General features: G+C 52.7%; 1 protein-coding gene across 1 annotated transcript; it reads left to right on the plus strand.

The window, feature by feature from the left end:
* Window positions 1-4597: 4597 nt before the first annotated feature.
* SDC4 (syndecan 4) lies at window positions 4598-23223 on the plus strand. The gene is made up of 5 exons (XM_005023887.5): window positions 4598-4776; window positions 17918-18059; window positions 18957-19009; window positions 19257-19440; window positions 20654-23223. The coding sequence occupies exons 1-5, from the start codon at window positions 4711-4713 to the stop codon at window positions 20803-20805; spliced, it is 597 nt and encodes a 198-aa protein (XP_005023944.1). The 5' UTR covers window positions 4598-4710; the 3' UTR covers window positions 20806-23223.
* Window positions 23224-24122: the final 899 nt, after the last annotated feature.

Below are 24122 nucleotides of genomic sequence, written 5' to 3' on the forward strand. Positions count from 1 at the left end.
TACTTCTTGGTAGAAATTGGTTTCCTTTCCTGAAGTCTGCTGCGCTTGCCTCTCTGAGATGTGCAAGCCGTCACATAGATACTAACTTTCACTTCCCTGGTTCCTTTTTAAGCTTTGTAGGACTAAATTTCCTTTGCCAGCAAAAATTCTGGTTGTTTAGTCAGAGCTGACTAAAACTCCATGCTTGTGTAACAGAAGTCCTGGCAGGGCTGTTGGTGTAATTGCTGGGTATCTTTCCACAGCCTCAGTCATCAGCAAAAATATTCCTGCTTGATGCGATAGCCCCTGGGAGCACACGATACGAGATAGTGTTTTGGGAGGTACCTGCTTGAATTCCTTGCAGATTTGAGTGTCCTCCCTGCTTGGTTGCTGCCCCATACTTGAAGCTGTCAGTGTGGCAGCAGGCACGTCAGAGCCATGTGTTCAGATTTCCTCCTGCCCTGCAGCGGGAACAGTCCCACGGCACAAAGCTCTGTGCTCTGTCCTGGGGGTCAGCTGCAGCCCATCTCACAATATCCTGGATGACACACTATGTGGTTGTGTTTGCTCATCTCCCAAGTCCAGCTTTTCCTCCTCCCCAAGCTGCCCCTGCTTACAGGGCCGTGTCCTCCTCCTGGAAGAGGAGATCTCACCAAGGGGAGTCTCGCTTCGCGCCTCTTTTCTGCAGGAATGGTTAAAGTGGACCTGGAAAGGAAAAGTTTGGGGGAAGTAAGTGCATTTTCAATTTTCATTTTCTTCTTCTTAGATGAAACGAAAGTCGCACACAGCTGTGGAAGAACGATATGTTAAGGGGGAAAGGGATGTCGAAGCACAGAGGTTATGCTTTCTAGCTTACCACAGTACATGTTGCTTGTCTGGCTTCTGATTAGGATGCCCTTTGCTAACCAGCTGACTGTTTTGTGCGTGACACCTGTGTGTCACGAAGAGCAGCAGGTGGAAGAAGAAATGGCGATATGCCCAGGACACAGCAGATGCCCTGAGAGTGTCCCCGGATCACATGTAACTTCACCATCAGGGGGATGGAATAAGAATGCCCTATTTAGCCAGGGATTCTTTCCATAAGAAACGGCTGTGTGGGACAGTATTGTTTTGCCTTCTCAGGAATCATTTCCTAAAACAGGAAGTTATTTGTTTAGATCATCTACATTTTACTAACTGACGGACAAAGGGCAGGGCTGCTATCTGAACTGATCCTTGTTGGGGTTCATTTACCCCTTGGAAAGTAGGGTGTTTTTAAAACTCTACCTAAGGTTTCTCAGTGCTTGAGAAAATATCTTTTTCCTGCCCAATGCAGTAGCATTTGTGATCTAGAATTGTCATATGGCCTCAGGATTATCTAGACATTTCTTCATATGCCGTATAAAAATGCAATTCCCCTCTCTCCAAATGCAGTCGGACACTGCATTCTACTTCCAGCGTGTTTGTGTCATGTATTGGGAACTGGCAGGCATTTCTGTTTATTTTCAATGTAAGAGTTAGTTAACTGCTCACTAAGGAACGCGGGGTTAGGAACAATTGTGGCCAGCCTACGTTATTTCTCTGCCAACTAATTTTAAATGGAGAAGGGAACCGATACACCTTGAATGTGAGCATTCACTGCCTGGAACAAATATGAGGCGTTGCGTGTGTTTTTTTTTTCTTTTTTTCTTTTTTTTTTTTCTTTCTGCTTCCCTCACTTTTAGTGAGGCTTCAGGAGACTACAGTTCAGCTGAGCATTTTTCTGTCAGGGTCCATTTGTCCTGTCACTCTCGGTGAATGTCATATACCCACGATTTTTCTGCATTGTTCCAGAGAGAGGAGAACGGCAGTGTTTTAAGAAGAGACATATGAAGGGCAAAATGAAGCAGGCTACTTTATGCTATGGTTTTAAAGAACCGTGTTACAATTTTTGTGGCTGCATTTCCTCTCATATGATTGTTTTTGAGACACTGCAAGTTGTGTGTGTGTGGTAGGGAGGTGGAACTACAGGATGAACTTTGAAAATGTCATTGGTAGAGTTATATAAATTTGTTCTTGAGGTTGGAAAATACATTAGGGTCTCGTTTAATTTTTTCTTCTGTTTTCCAGAAGCCCAAGATTTCTTTCAGGTTATTTGCAGGACTGTGCACACAGATGTGGCTGTGACGGACAATGGCGTGGTCCCAGGGCCGGGAAGGCAGGCTGGCTCCTGTCCACTGTCAGAGCAGGAACGCTCACCGGGATCAGAACTTCCCTAGGAGGGAAAACAGGGTCCGGTGACACGCAGAGGGATTTTGTAGTGGACGGATGTGAGTTGAGGGGTATAAAAGCCCGGAGGTGTATTGTGCTTGTTGCAAGAGGAAGTTAACAGGAAAGTCAGCACTGTTTGTAGCCACAATACAGGCAGCCGTCTTCGAAAGCATTTTTGTGGTTGCTGCTTTACCTGGAAAGAGGTGTAGAGGGATCACAGCGCACAAACGTGGGCCTCATGCAAGGGGTTAGGGAGGAGAACACTGCTTCTGTCCACCTTGTGCTGCTGAGGCTGTCCCTGCCTGACAGGGGCCAGCCTTTGCACGTGCACCCCATCCCATCTGCTCTTGTTCCTTCCTGCCTGCTGCTGCCCACCTCGGTGGGGTGTCCAGAGCTGGAAACTGATGAGAGCTGGGCTGCCCTGCTGCGCCAGGAGTGCCTCTTTGATCAGCTACCCTGCGTGATGAAACAAGGGCAATAAGGAAGGGGAGTGATCCAGCCCACAGCGCAGAGCCCTCCCTGACGTCCTCAACGGCCTTGGATGCTGAGGTGAACCAGAGGTTTACTGATAAATCGCTGTCCTGAGCACAGGGGGGCAGTTACTACAGGAAGCTCCATCCCAGCCTCCAGCCCGGTTCCTACCCCCACCTGGCTGTGTGCCGTCTTCAGATTTTATGTTTGCAAGCTCAGAGCAGTGCCCCTTGTCAGTTCATATGGAACCAGCTCCACAGCCAGCTCGGGACAGTGCTGCAAGGAGGGTCTCCTGCCAGCAGAGTCCCCACGCAGGTACAGTCCTAACACAACACAACAAGACCTCGTGGCCTCAGCTTACAACCCCCTATCTTCCCAAAGGCAGCTGGGAAGGCTGCTTCACCCGAGAGATGTCTTTGCTTTGAGGGTCGGCATGTAAAGGTGGGACAGGGAGGCTACGAGGTCTCGTGGGGCAGCACAGGAGTGGTGGAGCGGGCTGAGAACCAGCTCTAGCAGAGTTTGGATCCATAACGGGCTGATGGGGGCATGGCACACGCGCTTTGTAGTCCGGGCATTGCTTCCTCATTAAGAATATATTGTACTCTCCATAAAATAATAAAAAAATTTTAAAAAAGTGCAATCCAGTGTGGCCTGCAGTGTGAACAAGGGACAAAGGGCATGCCAGTGTGCTAGTTCAGGTGCACCCCAGGCTATTTCAGGGCAGGAACTGATGCTGTCAACAAACACAACCAAATACCCACGATCAGGCAAAGTAATCAATGGCAAGAAAAACCTGAAATAGTTAAACTCTGCTGTCGTGGTGTGTTTTTTTTTGACTACCTGGGTTTTTTTTGCACACGCTGCTTGCACAGAAAACAGACGGAGCGGTTTCATTTTCTGTCTCCAAAAAGAACTGCGTGATGTAACGCGCCGCCCCGTAACCGCAGCGGTGGCAGAGACTCAAACAGAAAGTCCCGCTCGGCTTTCTGGAAACGTAACACTGTCACTTGTGGAATGCTGCGAAAACGAGAACAAATACCGTGTGTTTGCTTCCCCCTCCTTTTCCCTTTCGCTCCCCCCATTTTCTTTTCCCCTTTCTCCCCTCCCCCTTTTCCTTTTCCCTTCCCCCTTTTTTCCCCTCCCCCTTCTTTCCTTTTCTCCCCTCCTTTTTTCACTTGACACTTCGTTTCCATTTCTCCCCCCTTTTCCTTTTTCCTTTCCATTTCTCCCCCCTTTTCCTTTTTCCTTTCCATTTCTCCCCCCTTTTCCTTTTTCCTTTCCATTTCTTCCCCCTTTTCCCTTCCCCCCCTTTTCTTTTTCCCTTCCGCCCCTTTTCTTTTTCCCTTCCCCCCTTTTCCTTTTCCCTTTCCATTTCTCCCCACTTTTCCTTTTTCCTTTCCATTTCTCCCCCCTTTTCCCTTCCCCCGCTTTTCTTTTTCCCTTCCCCCCCTTTTCTTTTTCCCTTCCCCCCCTTTTCTTTTTCCCTTCCCCCCTTTTCCTTTTTCCTTTCCATTTCTCCCCCTTTTCCCTTTCCATTTCTCCCCCCTTTTCCCTTCATTCCCTTTTCTTTTTCCTTTTCCCTTTTCTCTTTCCCTTCCCCCCTTTTCCTTTTCCCTTCCCCTTTCTCCCCTTTTCCTTTTCCCTTCCATTTCCCTCCCCCTTCCCCTTCCCCCCTCCCTTTTCCCCTTCTCCCCCCTCAATTTCCATTCTCCCTTTTCCTTCCCTTTCCCCCCCGCCTCCTTCCCTTCCCTCCCCCTTTCTTCTTTCCTTCCTCCCCTCCCCTCCTTCATTCCCATTTCTCCCTCCTCTTTCCCTTTCTCCCCGCTTTTCCCTTTCCCTTCCCCGTTCCCCTCGGTGGCACAGTGCCGGGGGCTGTCCCCGGGTGCGCTCCGCCCCGCTGCCGGCCGCTATAAGCGGTGCTGCGCCGGGGAGCGCCCAGAGCCTCGCTGCTCAGCCGAGCTTCAACCTCAGCCTCATCCCAGCTCCGATTCAGCCCGATCTCATCTCATCCCATCCCATCCCAGCCTCACCATGCCGCAGCTCCGCGTCGCCCTCCTCCTGCTCGCCCTCCTCCTGGCCTCCGCCGCCGCCGAGTCGGTGAGTGCCGGCCCCGGGGCGCAGCCCGGTGCCTTCTGCCTGCCCTCCCCGCTCCGCTCCGCCGCTTCTTTCTCTCTCTCTCTGCCCTCCGGCACACTCAGGGCAGCGGTGGGCTGCTGGCTGCGGGGCCGAGCCCTCGGAGCCCTCTTCTATCGCCGGGTTTTGGTGGTGGGTTGGAGGCACGCAGCGCGTTGCGGTGCCTGGGCGCGCTTTCCTGCCTCGCCTGGGTGTCAAACCCTCCTCGCCTCCAACCGGAGAGGAAAAAGGGTGCCCGACTGATTTAGGACTCGTTGAAATGCAACGAGGTGAAGGAATCGGGATGCCTCGAGTCAGGCACGTGTGTGATCTCCCCGGTGAGGCGGAGGTTTTGGGATTTTGCCTCCCCAGTGTCTGGGTTTGGGTGTTGGTGATGTCTCGCTGGTTGCGCGCTCAGGGCAGGTTCCTCTGCTGGTCTGAGGGAGCTGCTGAGCGTGAGATGGCTGCGAGGATCCCAAAGCTAGGTCGGGTTATCCACATGGGATGTTTTGGGCAGCAGGCTGCCCGTGTGGGCAGGTCAGTGCCGCTGCTGCTGTGCTCAGCACCGGGCACCGCTCCCCAACAGGGGCAGGGGGCTGTGGGGTGGGAAACTCCCGCAGAGGGCGTCTGCAGAGCTCGTCTGCCGCCCTCTGCCCACACCAGCAAGCCCAGATCCTCTCTAGCCCAGCGTCCCTCTCTAAGTTTGTGACTTGCTCGTCCGAGAAGTGGCGGGGCTGGCGGGGCAGACCTTTGGGGCAGACAGCATCTGGAAGTTGCGCTGACCATGTTTGGTATGAAATGCGACTTGGTGTCCCTGGGGAGCCGAGTGGACTGCAAGCATCGGATTTCGGCAAAGACAACGGCTTTGCAACAGATGGATTCTGTAAATCCCCGCACGCAGCCCATGCGGGGTGTTTGGCGGTGTCTTCCCTGCTGCGTAAGGCGAACCGTGCGCCTGAGCGGTCACACGAACCTACCGCAGAGCCGTATCCAAACAAATCAGGCTACGGACTGCCGAGGAGGAGACGGGATGACACAGTATGTGGGAGAGCTCTGTGCGTGCTCCTCCCCTTATTTTTTTTATTATTTTTTTTTATAGCCCTGCCAAAACGTGCAGGGCTGCACAGCATGCGGCTCCCGGCTCCTCCGTGCGGGCGGGGTGAAGACAGGTAGCAGTTTCTTCACAAGACGGGGATTGTGTTGCCTGTGCTTATGTAAGAGCGTGGCTTTGGGGAGCGATTCGGTGCTCGAATATTTCCCCGAGCCTGTACAAACAAAACCGCCTTGGCTCCTTTCCCCTCGTCGGCGCGGACGGGATTTCTCCGCGTGAAGCAATCCGGGGTGTGTAGGAGGGTGGGGGCTAGCAGCGGGGTGCCGATGTGTGACGTCTGCGCCTGGGCTGGGGGTGGCTGGTGTTACACCCGTGGTGTGGCTGGGTGTGAGGACACCGCCTCGTCCCTGTGCCCTGGGGACGGCTGGGTCTGCAGCCTGCCATCCCCCGGTGGTCCCCAGCCCTCTCCATCCAGTGCCGCGGGAAGCAAAGGCTGTGTGGGGTCAGTAAGGGGGTCCCACAGGAGGTGCTGGGGATGCGCAGAAAGCCCCCAGTGTGGCTAAAATGTGGGATCAGTGGAGTTGAGGAGGGGCAGTGTGGGACTGTAGAGCTCTGCCTGCACTTCCAGCATCTCGCTGGCCTCTGGCAGCACAGGAGGTAGGCAGCAGGTATTCCTCGGCATCAGGGGGATGTCTCTGCCTGCTGGGGGCTTGGGCTGCTCCTGGCTGTGACTGCCCTGAGCTCAGCAGGTCCTCAGCAGCGCTAATGGGCTGCGAGCTGGGTGTAGCAGTCCTGCTTCACTGCCCTGCAGTAAGCAGAAGGTTCCTCCCCAGCACCGCATTGTGTTTGTGCATCCCCAGCAGTGCAGGCAAGCAGAAATCCATCCCCAAAGCCGGGGAGCCTTCGGGGAGAGGGGGGAGGCCCTGAGCTCCGTGGGCTCTGCCGGCTCGTTAGCAGCAATCACGCTTGGAGGCTGCCTGATTGGCAAAGCCGGTGTCTGGCCGATGATAGCCTGTGTGAGGAAAGTAGTGCAGCATTATTAATGCCAGAACCGGTCAGGCTCGTCCTGCTGCCATCGATCCCCGAGGCCTGTTCTTTCTGCTCTTTGCCCAGTTTCTCGGCTGTCCCTCCCAATCAAATCAAGACGCCGCGATCTGCGTCTTCCTCTGCCTCCCGACTTGGCAAACGCAGGGGGCAGCTGAACGGCTGCGAGAGATCCCAGCCTCCCTAAAACACCAAGCGGCAAGGCTGAGGAGATGGCCCGTGCTCCTGAAGAGGCTTTTGGTATCTGACCCCAGAGCTGGCTGTCACGGTGCAGTTCCCATAACGCAGGGGAAGCAGTGGCCTCTCCAGCACCTCGTACCCCGCTGAGCAAAGCAGGCAGGAGGGGTGCACGTGGGTGGGAGCAGTGACCCCGCAGAACATGGGGTGCTGCTGCCCCTGCCCCAAGTGCCTGCTGGCTCCTGTGCTGGGGAGATCTTCCTTGGGGTTCTGGTTTCCAAACAGTTTGCCCAAGAGGCAGCTTGGGGCTGAACTTGGGACTCTCAGAGGCGTGATGATACCAGAGGCTCGTTCGTTCTAGGAAGTTAAGGCTGTTAGCCAACGTGATTGCTCTCTTTCCTGCCCCTCCTGCTGTTGTCTCCAAGGCCTTGGCACTTCAAGGTCCTGCAAATGCCTGTATGCAGTCCAACAACTGTGGAAATGTTTTTTCCTATATGTCCTCACCTCTCCCCTCCTCTCTGAGCCTGTGTTAAGCACTTTGCTGTTGCCTTGTGCTGCCTGGATGTTTGTGCTCAGCAGACCAGCCCCTGCTCTTCTCAACACGCCTGAAGCAGAGCCTGACGTCCCCTTTGCCTTGGTGCTCCTGGGTGGCTGTTGCCTTCCTGGCACACTTGTCCTGCTTCCACCACGAGGCTGGAGGCTGCTCGCCTGCCTTTGGGCAATTATGGAGAGGAAGGATGGAGTCTGGCTGGTTGCTCAGCATGCAAACTTCAGCACAGTTCCCGCAGCTATTTTTCCCTTCCCTTCAGGCTGTTGCTGGTAAATCCTCTGAAAACGTGCCGGCTCGCTCATCCCAGCGCCCCGGTCACCGCTTCAGCTAGACAACATGGAGCATCCATCCTCCAAAACACTTCTTTGCTCTTAAGTTAACATTTAGCCTCTTCACCTTCCTCTTAAATCCTTGCAGCCGCATTCCCTGCTCGGCACAGCTTGTTCCTCTATGCCCTATAACAACAGGAGGGGTCCTGCTGCTGTCGCAGCCTCAAGCTGAAGCTGGTGTAGCTGCAGCACTACAAAACTGGATGAACCCGGCGCACGTTTGACCTCTGGGCAGCTGTTGTGGAGCGTGTGTGGCTGTTTGTTGAGACTGGGTGGAATGCAAACGCTTCAGATTAAGGATTCAAATGATTTGCACTGGAGTGAGACTCTGGCGATGAGACTCGGCTTGCTGGCTCCAAACAGACAGGGCAGCCTGCTTAAAGGGTTGTAACAAGCTGCTGCACTGAGGGGCTGTAGGAAATCCTGCATTAATGAGCTGTTAGGGCTGTGCTTTTGGGTTACGTGGGACTTCTTGTCTCTGAGCATGCACTTGGTTGTCCAGGCAAGGCTTCAGTCCCACCAGCCCTGCGGTGCGTGGCCGTCAGCCCCACAGCAGCACTCTGACTCAGGGTTTCTGGCACTCGCCTGGCGTAGCAGCTCCCCGGGACTGCTGTCACCGTCTGAGTAACGGCTCTGCCCCCGGACTCAGTGACTCAGATGTGCTTGGCACAGCCGCAGCACCGGGTCCCTCCTTATGGGGGGAAGGAAAGGGGCGACTGCGGAGCCAGTGCTGCTCCTCAGCAGGCTGTGCCGTAGCCACTGCCGCCGGTCTCGTCCATCCCGGTTTGTGTCCGTGGTGGGTAAAAAGCTGTGGGTTGCTGCCACCGCCTTGTGCTGAGATGGTGTTGGCAGAGGTTTGTGAGAAAACTGCCTCGTCTCCAGCAGCAGCTAACTTGCTCTGGCAGCTCCGCGGGTGCTGCCTCTTCAGGCAGATACAGCTGGAAACGAGAATTGCGCGGGGACAGGGGAAAAGAGCAGCGTTATCTGGAGCAATTGAAAGTGTGCGTAGCAGGGCAAAGGAGTGGAAAGTCATAAAGAGGAGGCTAAATACTTAATCCTGAAATTGGAGAAAATGTCAGCGTAGGAGGGGGAAACACGCAAGACACAGCGAAGTCCCTCTCAATTTCTAAAGGTTGGCTGACTTCAAAAATACCCTTCTTGTAAAAGTCTTATTTTGTTTTGCTGGAAATATCTGCTCTTGTCAGTTTTATCCTTGAGTCCTTTGAGGCTGAGACTCTGCTCACAAAACACCAAGTGGCTCTCGTTAGACAAATTACTGGGATAACTTAAAAATCAAAGCAGTTAATTAAAACCTTGGTGAGACACTCCTTGGGGTGGGAAGGAGACTGCTAGGCACGTAGTCCTGTTACCCAAGCAGCTCACGTTGTGTAGCAAAAACAAGGTTTCTTCTTGCTTAAACAAATTGCAATCTGTCGGTCAAAGCAAGTCGTGCCTTGGGAAGGATTTCTTTCTTTTCATGTTGCTGTGCCTTAGCTGCTGAGGGGGAAAAGGTGTCTCCGTCCCAGTGCAACTAAAACTGTGCCACCTGTCTCTTCTAAAACCCCAAAGACAGCACCACGGCCGTACCTTGTTTACCTTGCTGGGAGGCTAACCCTGCCTCCTGCCCTTTAGCTGCAGTTACAAACTGTAGCAATAAAAAGAGCTGTTAATGCACATTAATGGCCGCACTGGGAAAGTGCCTGCCTTGGACTTGCAGCAAAACTGTCCCAGTTGCGCAGAGGCCAGGAGTCTCGATGATCTCGGGTCTGGCTTTGCTCCTGAAGGTGAGCACGCCCGGCTTGATGGGTGCTGCCCTGGGCTCCCAGGGGGCAGGGACGGCTCCTGACCCCTGTGGCACAAGGAGGGGCTGCTGAGCTTTTGGAGGCTGGTGTCCCCCTCTAAGAGCCGAGCAGCTTCTAGCCATCCCCCCCTCAGCTGGAAATAGATGTAGTCCTTACTGATGTCAGGAGCTCTTGCTTGGAAGGCTGTGTTCCCAGCCAGATAAATATTTATTGCAAGTCCACGGCGCGCGGCGGGGCCGACTGGAGCAGGAGTCTGTTTATGTGTGAGCTGTTCTTGGCGCTAATTCTGAGTTTCCTGAGGCTGAGTACGGGAGGCTGGTACCATGCCGTGGTTACTAAATGACTCGCTAGTCTGGCCCAGCGCAGGCTCTGCAGAGCCAAGGAAGGAGAGAGCAAAACAATAACTCGGTCCCTCTGCTCCTGGCTGCAGCAGTGAGGGTGCAGAGAAGGGGTCAGGGAGTGCTGGAGAACTGCTGCCAGCTTCCTGCCCTCTGCTCGGAGAGGGGAGGAGATCTGGGATGGAGTCAGGAGCTCTGGGAGAAGGACAGGACTCTGTAATGCTGCTGTGTGGTCTGCAGTCACAGAACATCACAGGATCACAGCAATAGTACACTCTGGGGCTGCTGGACGCTCCCAAACCAGGGCAAGCTCTGCACATTCAAGAATACTTTAAAAAAATAAATAAAAAAAAATCCCATGCACTAGAAACTCCGTCTTTACAGTGGTAGCCAGCTAGGGGAAAATCCGTGCTGTTGAATCTATTGTTTATATAAATTCGTACATGGGTATAGTCTGACAATTAGTGGCACAAGTACTTCATCTTGAGTGCTTCCATGCTGATAGCTTTCACTGGTAGCTTTGCCAAAAGCAAAGCTCTCCGTAGTGTAACTGCTGGCAGCGCTCAGCAGCCGGGGCTAAGCCTAAATCGCTGGGCTACTACTCCTGATTAGATTAAAAGGGTTTGTGGGAAGGGAGGCTTTTGTAGGGCACAGCACTGGGAATCTTGATCGCACAAATCAGCTGCGATTAGCTGCCCGGCGAGCCGGCTAGGAAAGGCACCGTGCCTCTGAGCCTTTGAAGTTGGTGTCTGCCAGGCTTAATCTCGCTAACGCTCTGGCATGAGGGAGAATAAAGATCCTGAAAATGCACGTTGTGTGTTTCTTGCCAAGTGGAAATTCTGCTTGTGTGTGTGTTGGGAAATATCGGAGTATCGCCAACTTCTAGGAAGGGCAAGACGTGCCCTCACTGCCCTTGGGTGAGGGAGAAAGGCGATACACGAAGTATCCCAAGCCTGAAGTAGCAGCATGAGAAGTCACCTTGGTGGACAAGCTGCCTTGTTGTGGCCTTTGTATCCTTACAAGGGATACGAATAAATGTATTTATCCCCCCATCCCCAGGCAGAGATACAAAAGGAGCTTCCCGGGTTAGGGTGGACAACTCAGAGTGAGTCTTAACCCTCAACACAGAATCCCCCCTCTGACCTTGAATAGATTTCTCCTACTTCTGAGCTAAGCCCTTGGTAGTGAAGTATCTGAACTACTTGTGATAAGATTTGTAGCTAGCATTAGAAAACAAACAAACAAAACACAACAAACTTTGAACCCTGAATTCCTGTCCCTGACCCGGAGAACCTTCCAGGGGCTTGCCATGGCTCTGCTGTAGTTGTTTTCCTCCTCAAGTCACATGAGAGCTCCTGCTTTCCCCTCCTGTTTTCTCCTCCTTATCTTTATTTGCTCCAGGGCAAGTGATTGACACACAGCGATCTGCAACTGCCTGCTGAGCGTTATCTAGTCTAGCTGGAGGGGCAAGCAGTCATCTCCTCCCCGCTCTGCTGCATGGAGCCGGGCACTGAGCGTTTATTTAGAGCACCTATTTTGCCACCGTTGCAGTAAACAGATCCCAGCATGTGCCTGTCTGGCAGAGGACAGGGATCTTGACGGCTTTGCTCTCGGCTGATAATCAGGCAAGAGCAGTTAAACAAGAATCCATTCCTTTGCAATCTATCCACCCTCCTGTTTGCTGCTCCAGCACGGCCTGAAAGGCACAAACGTGCAGGGTGGCCTGAAGAGAGCAGGCTGTGTGTTAGCAAAGGCACACGGTTAGGAGGTAAGTTAAGAGGTAATGAGGTTTGGCTGTGCAGGGAAGCCTATTTTGAGCAAGCTCCCCAGTGCCTGCAGAGCCTGGGAGGATTCAGCCCCGCTGCAGGAGAGGGATCGCCCCGTGGGAGCGGGTCACACCGCCGAGCCCGGGATTACGGCGTCATTGTCACAGGGATTATGACTCCGCGGCCGCGTGAGCCCCCAGCAGAGCTGCTCGCTGCGACACGGCTTACAGGATCCCAGGGGGACCTGCAGGCGGGGGGTGACCCGTACTGGGGCTGTGCTTAGCGCTGGCCACATGCCGCTGTACCTGCCCCCACGGAGCACGTGGCCTGCTGTGTTTGAGCACACAGGGCTGGGTTTGTGGCTGCAGGGAGACGGATACCTGCTTGGACAGGGACTGGGGATGCTTCCCGTAATGACCTTGAGCGGGTGGCGCTCTGTCAGCCCCTGCCTTCCTCTTGTTCTGTCTTACTGAGCGAGTCGCTGCTCCCAGCCTCTATTACCAAGCACAATTATGTATATACATACAAAATATATGTAAAATATAAAGCCTTTTCTGAATGCTTGTCTCTGATTTCCTCAGAGGCATTGTGGGCTTATCTTTACAGCTCGCTGCGATGCACGGGTAGGGTGAATTAGTGGGAAGATGGGCTGAGCCTGTGGCCTGCTCCAGGACTGCTTCAAAAGAGCTGAGCATAGGCATAGTGGTACTTAACTGTGTCTGTAAGCCTGGGGGTGAGTCCGTTGTGGAACAAACCACACACAGGTGCCTCCATACCTTAACTTCTGTCCCTTGGCACAGAGGGCACTGTGGGCCCTGTGTGCTGTGCTGCGTGGGACAGCGTGACCAGAGGTAGCTGGGTACCCTCCAGGCACAGGCACAAGGAGTTAGCACGAGTGCTGAAGGAGTTAGGTGCGACCTGGGCTGAAATAATGGTATTTGTTCTGCTCTCAGTACAGAAGTGATTGAAGCTTATGTTTTCCCTGCACTGGAGTGGGGAGGGAGTCAAGGGTGGCTTGAGGGGAAAGCGCAGCCCCTTCTCTTTCTGCTGCGGCAGGAGCTGGCTCTGCGGGAAGCTCCTGTCACTTCTAGTAGCTTTACTTGGAAGGGCTGCAAGGTGGGAGGATAGAGCTGTCTTTGCCTGTTACCTCTCTACAGGCCCTCCCTCCCACGGCGGGCAGCTTTGCTGAGCTGGCTCGCGTGGCTCCTCAGCCCCCTTGGTTTTGGAGGGCTGGCTTGGCTGTGCTGGGGCTGTGGGGCGAGCTCTGCTCCTCTGCGTGCTTTGCATGGGCTCAAAACCTTCCTGGTTCTGTCTCTGAGCTTCTGCAAGAGCGTGGTGGAAGTGAGCTGTATGGAAATCCCCCGACTCAGGCCTGGTGGTTTGCAGAGTTTTCGCCTCCCCGCACCAGGAAGGCCCCGCCAGGTTTGGTGCTCTTTGGCCAAAAATGTGAGCAGCACTGTGGGAAAGCCGGGTGGGCAGCAGCACGGGGCTGGGAAAGGTGTTTGTGTCATGCTGCTCAGCTGGGGTCTCTGGGTGGGACAGGGGACAAACACCCAAATCGGCACCCAGGAGAGTCCCAAGAACTTCACCCAAGCACCAGACAGCAAGTCACGCTGTGGTGCCCAGTGAGCTCCTAGGTGACAGGGAATGGGCAAAGCTTTGCCTAAAGACTTCCCAAGAGCACATACATACCCCAGTGTCCCTCCTGCTGTGGCTGCCTCCCCTCAGCACAGGAATTTTCCATGGATCTGCTTGACTGGAGCCCCAGTCCTGTCTGTGGCACATTCCTCAGCGCACCTGGGCTCACGTCATGGATTTATTTTGGGGTCTGAGACCCCATCCTTCAACCCTGGTCACTGCAGTGAAACGAGGTGATCCATACAGCTGTCCTCTAGCACAGAGCACCAAACAAAACCTGCAGGAGCTATTTATGTTACCTGTCCCCGCGGGCTATAAGGAGTTAACAGATCTGCACCTCTGCCACTTCTGCCACCTCCCTGGCTGGCCCAGGTCCACCTGCTTTTGTCTAGGAAGGGTTGACTTTCACCTTGCTCCTGTTTACTCCTAGACTTGTGTACACAGTGCTGGGTAGGGAGACGCACAGAGCTCAGCTCCCCATTACGGAGTCGTAAAACGAGATAAAGAGCGCCCTGCACTCAGGTGCCGGAGTCGCTGCGGGTCTGACTCCTCTGCTGCTCGCTGGCTGCAGCCCTTGAAAGAAGCCTTTAGAGAACTTAGGCCTGGTTGATCAGAGGCAGTGGCCACAAAAGCAAATCCCACATCTGAAAAGCTTTGTCCCTTCCCCAGAACGTAATTTGTTTTTCTTTCTGATGGGGTTTGCAAAAGCTGCGGTGAGGATGTGTGGGCTGGGGTAGGTGAGCTGCCTGGGTCTGGTATTTCCCAGCACTAGCCGGGGAAACTCGCACGTCGGCCAGACCCTTTGCTCGCTGCCGTGGTGAACAGATGCTCCTGCTTTCAGAAGAGCCTGGCGGTACACCGGGCCCAGGAGCGTGGGATGTGGTGGGGTGAGCCTGCACCCTGCTCGGGGTGCTGGCTGCGATTCCCGTGCTGTAGGGCAGCAGCAGGGCAAGCCGTGTCCAGCCTCACCCACAGCCTGTCCAGGGCTCACATGAGACCTCTGTGCCCAGCTTTTCCAGGAATGGCGCTCATAGTTCACGTGCCTGACGTGCTGCTCGTCTAGCAGGGAATAGGCTTTTAATTTTTGCCACTGGCAGGCAGGGAAAGCTTGTGCTCCATCCCCGGCACACTGGTTAATCCTCCTCAGTGCTTGCTGGGGATCAAAGCTGCTTAGCGTGAGGAGGAAACCCTGGAAGCAGCAGAAATGGTAGTTTTCTGTGCAGACCTCTCCTGGAAAGGAGCATACATGTATTAATAGCAGGGCTCGACTTCAGCTGCCAGGGCAAGGTGGGGCGGCGCAGCCGTCCGGTCTGCCTCTCCCAGCGAGTCCCTGGCCCGGCTCCAGCGCGGGAGAACAGGTGGCAGAAAGCAGGCTCCGAGCAGCGGGTGCCCTTCTCCAGCTGGCAGTTGTGGAGGGTGTTAAGCTGGACGTGGCCAGAGACGACTTGGCAAGGGCTGCCTGGTGCTGTGCTGCTGTCTCGTAGCTTTTTCCTCTTGGCCGTGGCCTGCCAGCCCAGAGGAAGCAGCGGCACCTGCCTGCGGTGTCTATCGGGCTGCTATCACGGCTGTGGCAAGGACTGAGCCTTCCTTAGGACGAGCAGTTCTGCAGGGAGCTCTCCGTGGCACTCGGGAAGCCCTGAGCCTTTGCTTTTAAGCCTGGGAAAGTGCCCTCTCACAGGTGTGCATGCTAGGAATGTGCCTGCTGCAGACCTGCCCTGAGAGCAGGGCACTCGGCTTTTAACTCTTCCCGGCCAGAGCACTCCTGGCTGCCCAGGGCCCTTGGAAGGAGCCTGCTCCCCGGGAGAGCGTGTCCTGGGACCTAGAGGGCAGACATGGAGATGCCCAGCAGCCCTCTAACTTCCCTGTGCTTCGGGGAGAAGCTGGCAGATGAATCTGTTAAGAAACGATCCTTGCTGCCCACAAGAAAAGCTTTCTGCAAGGCTCGAGGAGCTCTCCTGGCTTCCAGGAATTTCCCTGTCCTTGCTCAAGATGATGATGAAGAGTGAGTTCAGGGAACGCTCCCATATAATCTTATTTACGCTTGTGAGTCAGTAATTTCCTTGTTATGTCCTCTGGCTTGTAAACACTGTCTGTCCTGATTTAAATAGGGCTTTCTGATAGCCGAACCTGGTGCGTTCCACAGCGTGTACTAATCGCCGTGGCTGCCTGCCATGGCTCTGCTCATGCCTGGGCTGATCTGATAAGGCCAGCCTGCTGTCCAGCTACTCGGTGGCCCAAAGGTGGCTTTCCTTCAGCCTCCCTCGCTGGGACATTTGCTGGCCGTGAGTCATAACAGCGTGCAGCATGAGCTGGCACAGGGGTGCGGCTCGGCACGGCGCTCCTGCCAGCATCGGTCTGCCCCGGCTTGGCAGCCCGCTTGTAGGGATGGCAGCGAGTGCGTGGCCCGGCCCCGCTGTCCTGGTGTGGGCAGACTGGAATTGGCCCTTCCTGCACCTCAGTGGGATCGCCGTGAGCTGGGGTGGGAGCAGTGACTGCCTGCTGGCAGCAGTTCCCATCGCGGGTCTGGCTTTGGCTGGGTTTCACGTATCTCAGAATGAATTTGCCCTGGAGTGAGTGATCCGTAATGTCAGGAACGCCGGGTTCCAGGAGGCGAGGGGATTTCTTCCCAGCTGTCCTTCCTCCCCAGCCCCCTTCCCATTGCTCCGTGCCAGCTCGGGCAGAGAGATGGGTCTGGGAGGGGAGCTGGCCTCAGCTCCATGCCCCGTGGCTATTCATTTGCTTATCCTCCAGCGGAGCTGCAGGGGAAACCGAAGATGCCTCAATAAGCTAATGAAAAGCACATCAAGTAGCCACCGCTCCTCATGCAAAATGAGAAGCATCCTGCTCTGACCACAAGGTATTGTTTGTGGCGAAACCAGTACCCTAATGGCAGGGCAATCCGGGCGGCGAGCAGGGCCAGAGGAAGCTGACACATGGCTTAGGAGGGGTTGTGAGCGTTCACCTGGAGGGGCAGAGGGGGGAATAACTCCTCAGGCTGTGGCACTGCGGGGCTTTGGGAAGGGTCGCACCTGGGCTACTGGGGGGGCTGATAGGAGGCGCAGAGCCCCCTGCCCTGTGCTCGCTGCTATCCTGATAAAGCAGCCGGGCTTGGGTGGTGAGACCCAGGGCTAATTGCCCCATGGGTCTCTGCTCTTCTACCCCCAGTAATGCCATAGTTACACTCATGATAAACTTGCACGATGAGAAGAGCCCTCAGATGTGCAGGGCTGTGGACTAAAAGCATGTGTCCTGCTGCAGCTATTTACCAAGACACTCCTGGGTAGATAAACCTTCAGGGCTCAAACCACGGTGATGCCCAGGAAGTGAGCATCCAGTATTTCTGTGGGGACAGCATGGGGAAACGTGACAGCCTAGCTATGAGATCCATCCGTCTGCATCGCGCTCCTTGCCCTGGGGGAAGGGGTGAAGTCCCCCACCACGCCGATGACTTCATGGCTGTGGAATCAGAGGCAGGGAGCGCTGGAATCTGCGGGCTGCTGTGGGGCAACTGCGAGCTGCCTGCGCGGCACCCTCACCTGGCCCCAGGCTGCTGGGAGAGCTCCCGGGGGAATTGCACAACCTCGGTGAGGGCAGGAGGTTTGCGCCTGTGGCTCCGGCTCCGGCCAAGTGCAAATGAGCTCTGGTGTAGGAATTGCCACTGTGGCCACGCAGCTGATCCCCTGCGAGGCTCTCCAGGCCTAGCTGCTCTGCAGGCTGGGCAGCCTGCCCTTCTGCGCTGCTGCTCTGCTCCCAAGCGTCTGCAGCTGCAGTTGCCAAACCTTGGGATCCTGGGCTTGATTTTATAACTTGTTTGTTTACGTGTGATTTAGTAGGTGAGGCAGGGGAAGCTCTTCCTTCAGGCGAGTTATTGCTGATAGCGAATGCTCCTGAACATCGCAGCATTGCACAGCAAATCAGCTGAACTGACAGATCTGTTTTTAACCCTTGGGTGATAAACCAGATTTGTTCTCAATGCAAGAAGCAATGAGCTGCCTTGATGTGAAGCTTCCGTGCCATACAAAAAAAAAGCCCGACGTATAGGTGCCAGGCTTTCTCTGAGAATAGCATGTTCCTCCAAACGCCCCTTTCTGACAAACTGAAGGCATTGTCTTTCCCCACGTGCTCTTGCTCTGAACTCCTGACCAAGATCGTGTTGTGTTGTTTGCACCGTGTGGTTGTTTGGTGAACCGCCTGAATGTGCAGCCCTCAGGAAATTCCCATCCCAGACTGGCTCTCACTTCTGTTCTGAGAAATTCTAGGGGAATTCAGCTATTTCCAGGCCAATGAAGATAATGCTCTTGGTGGAGAGGAAGTTCAGCATTTAATGTTCTTGTGATGGAATTGATGTGCTCAGCCCTGAACTGCTGACCTTGTGTAAAACCCTTCAGAGTAGTTGCCTGAGACTTAACACTTCTCTTCCCCTGTCTTAAGGTGAGAGAAACCGAGACCATGGATGCACGATGGCTCGACTACCCTGGTTCTGGAGACCTGCCAGATGATGAAGACATTGGCAAATTCAAACCTCCCTCACCTTCCGATGGGTTAGATACAGATGAGACGTCTGGTTCTGGAGGTAAGCAGGGAAGGGGGTGAATGGATCTCTCTTGGCTGATACTGAAATTCTTCCTAGTGCCAGCAGTCATGAATGATGGGCTAAGGGTACAGCTCGAGCTACAGAGTGTCAGGTGAAGATGAGAAAGCCGTGTGGACTGTAGGCACTCTGAGATGAGAACAGTGAAAGTGGTTGTACCGTGATGCTGAATCACTCTGGCTGGACTCCATCTGTCCTCCCTAACTTGCCTTACTGCCAGCAAAAAGGCATTGTGCTAGCTGGGTCTCTGTCCCACTGAACTCCAAAGAACTTCTGGCAGATTTTCTTTAAATTCTAATCTTGAGGTAGTGTTAAAGGGCTTAAAGTTTGGTGTCTTAGCTGAGGCTAAACAAGGTAAAGGACTAACTGATGTTGAAGTGAACTCTCAGTGACATGCAAAGCTCCCTGCCCAAACCAGTTTCAGCAGCTCCTTGTCCCCTTTCTGTGAACACTTGTTCTCTAAATGGAAAAGAACAAGTACTGAAATCAGTACCTGACATGTTTGGGCAGATCTGGTGACTAGAGGGTTAGCAAACTATCCTTTAGGGATGGGTGGTGAGAGCTTTGCCCTCCCTTGGCATTAGTTTAGCAAGCTATGGCAGACCTGCTTTGCAGAGCAGCTCCTGATAATCTGCAGCAGGGGCCAATAGATGCAGCTGAAGATCCCTCCCATGCAAGAGGTGTTGGTCTGGAGATTACATCTCATGGTCTTGTGCAATCAAAGCCACGAAGTGGTGGATGTATGAGTAGATAAGAGGGAACTGTATTCAGGAGGGAGCAAGAGTGCTATTTAGACTGCAGTTGCTGAAGTGTCCGAATTGTGGAAAACCAGCCTGTAATTAGAGGAAACCTTAGCATCCTCTTCTTTCCCCCCTGCAGACTACCCAGATTCTGAAGATGCTATATATCTGACCACCATGGATACTCCTCTGGTAGGTATTGCCTTTGCATATATATTTTTTTAAACAACATGTAGCTACTCTGGCCCATCTCTGAAGCTTTCTGAAAACCCTTCCCCCTGCAAGACGTGGCATTGAGAGGAATCTACCTGCATGAGCAGGAACAGCATGCTTGCAGTGCACTAAGCAAACTTTCCTTTCCCTGCACACCCTCCTACTTTCAGTCGTAGGTAGGCTGGGTGCTGCTTACTGATGGGTGTGGTTTGTCTATTCTCTGTAGATATCTGACAACTATATCCCTGGAGATAGGGAGAGAAAGATTGAAGGTGAGAAGAAAAACACGATGCTGGACAATGAAATCATTCCAGACAAAGCTTTACCTGTTGAAGAGAACCTGTCCAACAAGATCTCCATGGCAAGCACAGCCAACAGCAGCATCTTTGAAAGAACAGAAGTTCTTACAGGTAGTAGTCCACGTTGTTCTTAAAGTTTAATGACAAATTATTAACATTGTACATCAAAATGGCTTGTATTGTTCTCTGAGGAGCAGTTCCCTTCTGACAAGGGAACTGAATTGCATTACCTTTGTGCCTGCCTCTACCAGGATCACTTCTGCTTTCTAGTCCTTACATGGCAGAAGAGCCCAGGGCTGCCTTGCTGGGGGTAAATTGCTTGTTTTTGAGCGTGTCACCTGACTGCTGGCTTAAACAAGTCATGTGGCAGCTGCTCTGCACCTGCCTTCTCAGCCAGAGGCATATCTAGCCATAAATCAGCAATGTCATAAACTTCTAAATCAAATGCAGGCATTTTCCTTCTAACCTCTGCCCAAGACCTGCTTTTTCTGAGCCTTGCCAGGAGCCCAACAACTCGTCTAAGGGGTTTGAGCACCTAGTCAGCTGTTACAAATCTAAGTGGCTCTGTCTAGAGCAGAACCAAGCAGCTGGCTTCCCCTCCGCATGTGGGACAGATCTATATTAAGGCAAACTTCATCCAGCACTTAGCCTGATGTCCGAGTGCAGACCTCAGCGAGTTGTGCCCATGTGCAGCCATCCTTCCACCTGGAGGAGGGACTGGAGACTGGATTGCAAAGCCACCTAGCAAAGAAGCTGAATTAGTGCAGTGAGAAGGTATCACAGCAAAAGATAAACTTGATTTAAGTCTTATGGCCACCCTTGGCGTGAGGAGAGGGAAAAATCTTTTGGGTGTGTGTAGGGAGTTGTTGCTGTTTAATTGAAATACTCAATTATGTGTGCTCACACATAAATGTGAGTATATATAAACAATAAAGCATTCAATCAAAGCTGTACCATTTTCCTGGAGTTGACACTGTGGGTTGTAGGAGGGCTCTCTTGGAGGCTAAGAAAAAAGGGAACCATTCCAAAGCAGGGAGGTTGTCCTTTTGATAAAAGTTCCTTCTTGCACTTAGCTGGAAGATTAGCACAACTGGTTAATGTGGAACATGTGATTATTCTATGGTTGGATGAAAATCAGTTTGTGGCTTTTTCCAGTAACATCTGCTGTTGCTGAAAATGTCAGTACATATGGTGATAGGCACATGGGCAGAACTGATTCCGGAGGCAGTTCTGGGAACTTGTACTGATGAAGCAGATCTCAAAATTTAGCTGACAGTTTGTCCAGGAGTTTAGACTTAATTCTGTGTTTATTTTTTTTCCCCAGCCCTCATTGCAGGAGGGGCAGTTGGCCTCCTGTTTGCTGTCTTCCTGATCCTTCTCTTAGTCTATCGCATGAAGAAAAAGGACGAAGGCAGTTACGACCTTGGAAAGAAACCGATCTACAAGAAAGCCCCTACAAACGAGTTCTACGCCTAAAGCTCAGCAGCACTTTGTGCCCATCAAGGGACAAATGGACTGTATGGAAACACTGTGCCCTCCAATGAGACGTGCTGAACAAACGTTCTTTTTGGATTGAATTTCAAAGTGACTTTGAGGGGGAAAAAATTTCTATATGACCCTTTCCACCCCACTCAGCTAACAAGGGCCCAATGAAATACAAAGAGTCTGAAAAAACAAAACAACAAACCTCAGTGTACTTTATCTAAAGCTAGTATAAAAAAAAAAAAAGAAAAAAAAGCCAAACTTTCTGCTTGTTTTTATAGAGGGTATGTAAACACAAAACAGACTGTATGGAAGTAAACACTATGTGTTTGCATCCAGTGTGTGGTGTTCAGATTGGCGGCTTCTACAGAAGATGACTTTTTTTTTTATTAACCTTGCTAACAGACGTCTTGCAGCAGGCTGTTGATGTGAAGCATTTTTGTGGAGAACTATTTATGAATCTCTTACACTACAGATAATGTTGCCTTATCAGGGAGTAAAAGGCCCATAGGGCTCAAAATCCATGAATGCCATAACGGGCCTCTGGGAATGTCTTCCCCTGGAGACTTCTGTCTCTTCCTGCTGGCCCCAGGCAAGGGTCGTTAGTCCCTGAAATCAGGACAGCCCTGTTTCTCTTGGCTATGGTGACACCCTTTCCTTGCCTTTACTCTCTTACCTTTTTTTTTTTTTTTTTTAGGATTGCCTGTAGGGTTTTTATAACAAAATTTTAAAGAAAATAGACTAATGTTTATATAAAGTTTGTAGAAATTGTTTTTGAAATAAAAAAAAAAATCTACTTTTTTAATTTCCTCAGATTTATTTTTTCAATCCCTTTGTGTTTCCTTTGGCTGGGCATTTCTCTAGAGATGTTTTGTATGATTCATATTCTGAACTGCAGCAGAGTTAGCTACAGTGTGTTACAGATTTCTTTTTAGTTCTATAGCAGCTACTGGAGAGGGTAAAGATATTTATGGTTTTCTTGTAACTTAGATTTTGATTTTTTAAAAAACTTTTAAAAATAGAATTATTTATAGTTTCTGAAATGGCTGCTCTTCTCTTCTGGTAACTTTTATCCTTTTTATGTAAAACGCTAATATAATGAGTCTCTGTGAAAACTATTTAAGCTTTATTCTGTGAATTTTAATTATAAATTCAAGGCAATAACTTCTAGAATTAATCTGTATGCAAAATTGGATTCATTATATATGATTGAAGTAGGGAAAAGATGAGAGTACTTCTAGTCTGTAATATATTATAATCAGTCCTATAGAGCTATATATTATATTTTACTGAGAAATACACAGTTCAGAGTGAAAAGGCTGGAGTTAATTCTTCAGCAGCCTCGCTGTGAGGCTGGGTCTAGTTTGTACTGCTCTTTGTCCAGTGTCTGCTCTGGGGTGCAGGTGGGCTGGTGAAGGCAGCTGGGGGGCTAATAGCCGTGCCCAGGGCTGTGCCACCCCATCCCTGCTGCGCCTGGGGGCTGGCAGTGTTAGGGGATGTCAGGCTGGATCCTCTAAGGTGCAGCTGAGGTCCCAGTCTCCGTTCTGGGGTTGCTCTTTGATGCAGGCATTGAGAGCTCACAGTACAGGGAAAATAATTTGATTTTTGGTGCATGTCTGTGCTGCAGAGCCCAGGCAGTCCTGGGCCAAGCACTGACCTCCTGCAGAAGGCTGTCTGTGGTCGCCACAGAGCCACAGGTGGCTCTGACCTGTGGTGGTCCTCTGTCAGGTGTTGTGTACATAGCTCCTACCTCTTCTGAGTCACACCAGTCCCCCTAGAGCAACGGGTGGCTGCAGGTGCCAGGTTTCCTATGGAGGAGCACCCCGTGCAGGTCCTGTCCCATTGCAGCTCCCTGAACCTGCTCTGGCTCGAGGCCCCTTCACTGTGGGGTCCTCAAACTGAGAACAGGGTTGGCAGCCCAGAAGCAGGCTGTTGTGAATATTCTTTAGGAATCTCACCAGCTCCTCAAGCCTCCTTACGGGGACTTGGTTGTAGGCCTGAGGCCAAATCTGTAGAGGCAATAGCACAAAGAAATTTGGCTTCAGCTGGTGGCAGCTGCTTCTCAGTGTGGGGCTCGTGCAGCAGTGCAGAGGGGGTGATGCACTGAGATGTGAGGTCAAGGGGACTTCCCCGAGGCTTCTCCTCCAGGCTGGCTCCCTTGGTCCCAGTACGTGTGTGTTCTTGGAAACCACAGGCTCTGGGGTGCTCTAAGAGCCAGGCACGGTTCTGTGTTTACTGGGAAGGAGGGGGAGGACGTGCGGTGCCTATGGGCAGCACTACGGGGAAGGCAGGAGAGGTGTCTGCTCCGCTGGGTACTTGGATGCTCTTGTCTAATTGCTCTTGGATTTTCCACTGTTACATTTTTATTTTTATTTCTTTTCCCCTCAAATAAACTGGTACTTTATAAAACTGGCTTTTTGGTCTGTTTCTGATCTAGGATTGCTTTTGGGAACTGGATGGCAGGGACCTCCTGTTTGTGTAACTCCTTGGTTTACCGAAGGGAGGGCATGCAGGGAGCTGGCCCGGGGGTGGCCTGCAGCTCCCAGGGGCTTTGTCGGCTGCCCGCACACCCTCTGCAGCATCTGAGCCCCGAGGGACTCCTGTAGGACCAGCACATCTGGCTTTGTGGAGCTCCCTGGTACTGAAGCTCTTCCAGGCAGGCAGAGCACACCCAGCATGGCATGGGGAGGCGAGTCCGTCCCCTCTGCTGTCCCGTTTCTGTGATGGGACTTGGAGGGCCGTAGCCAGAAGGGCCAGAGGGAAGTGAAGGCAGGCTTGGACCTGTCCCCTGGTGACAGCAGGACATGCCCATGCCCGCAGGTGTAGAGCAAGGTGCACGGAGCCTCGCCTGACTAAGTTTGAAGCCGGCTCTGTTTGACTGACGCAGGCCTTGAGGTAGGAGCCGGGCTGCTCCAGCCTCCCTGGGGTCGGCTGCCCTGGGAGCAAGGCTGCAGTGGCTCTGCGCTGCTTCCACCAAAGGCAGCTCTTCTCCCTAGCAAGCCCTGAAGGAAGCTGCTGCTGCTTCTCTGAGCCCCTCTGCTCTGACTGCTTGGTGCTCTCGAGGGCTGGGACCCCTCTTGGTCTCCCCAGGCTGCTCGCTGGGACAAGTGCTGAGCCTCCTAAGAAGTGCTGGATTTAAACAGATTTTCCTCCTGGAGGAAATCCAATTCCCTTCTCCCTGGTGAAAGCTCCTCTCAGGATGCTTAGGTTTAGCGGGTATAAAGAGAACAAATTGGGGCCGGTCTCCAGGCTCCCTGAGGGTTGAGGGAGCAGCAGTGCTTGCGGTGCTCCGTGCAGTTGCTTGGTCCAGA

The sequence above is a fragment of the Anas platyrhynchos genome, chromosome 21, assembly GCF_047663525.1.
Source record: "Anas platyrhynchos isolate ZD024472 breed Pekin duck chromosome 21, IASCAAS_PekinDuck_T2T, whole genome shotgun sequence".
Classification (NCBI taxonomy): domain Eukaryota; kingdom Metazoa; phylum Chordata; class Aves; order Anseriformes; family Anatidae; genus Anas; species Anas platyrhynchos.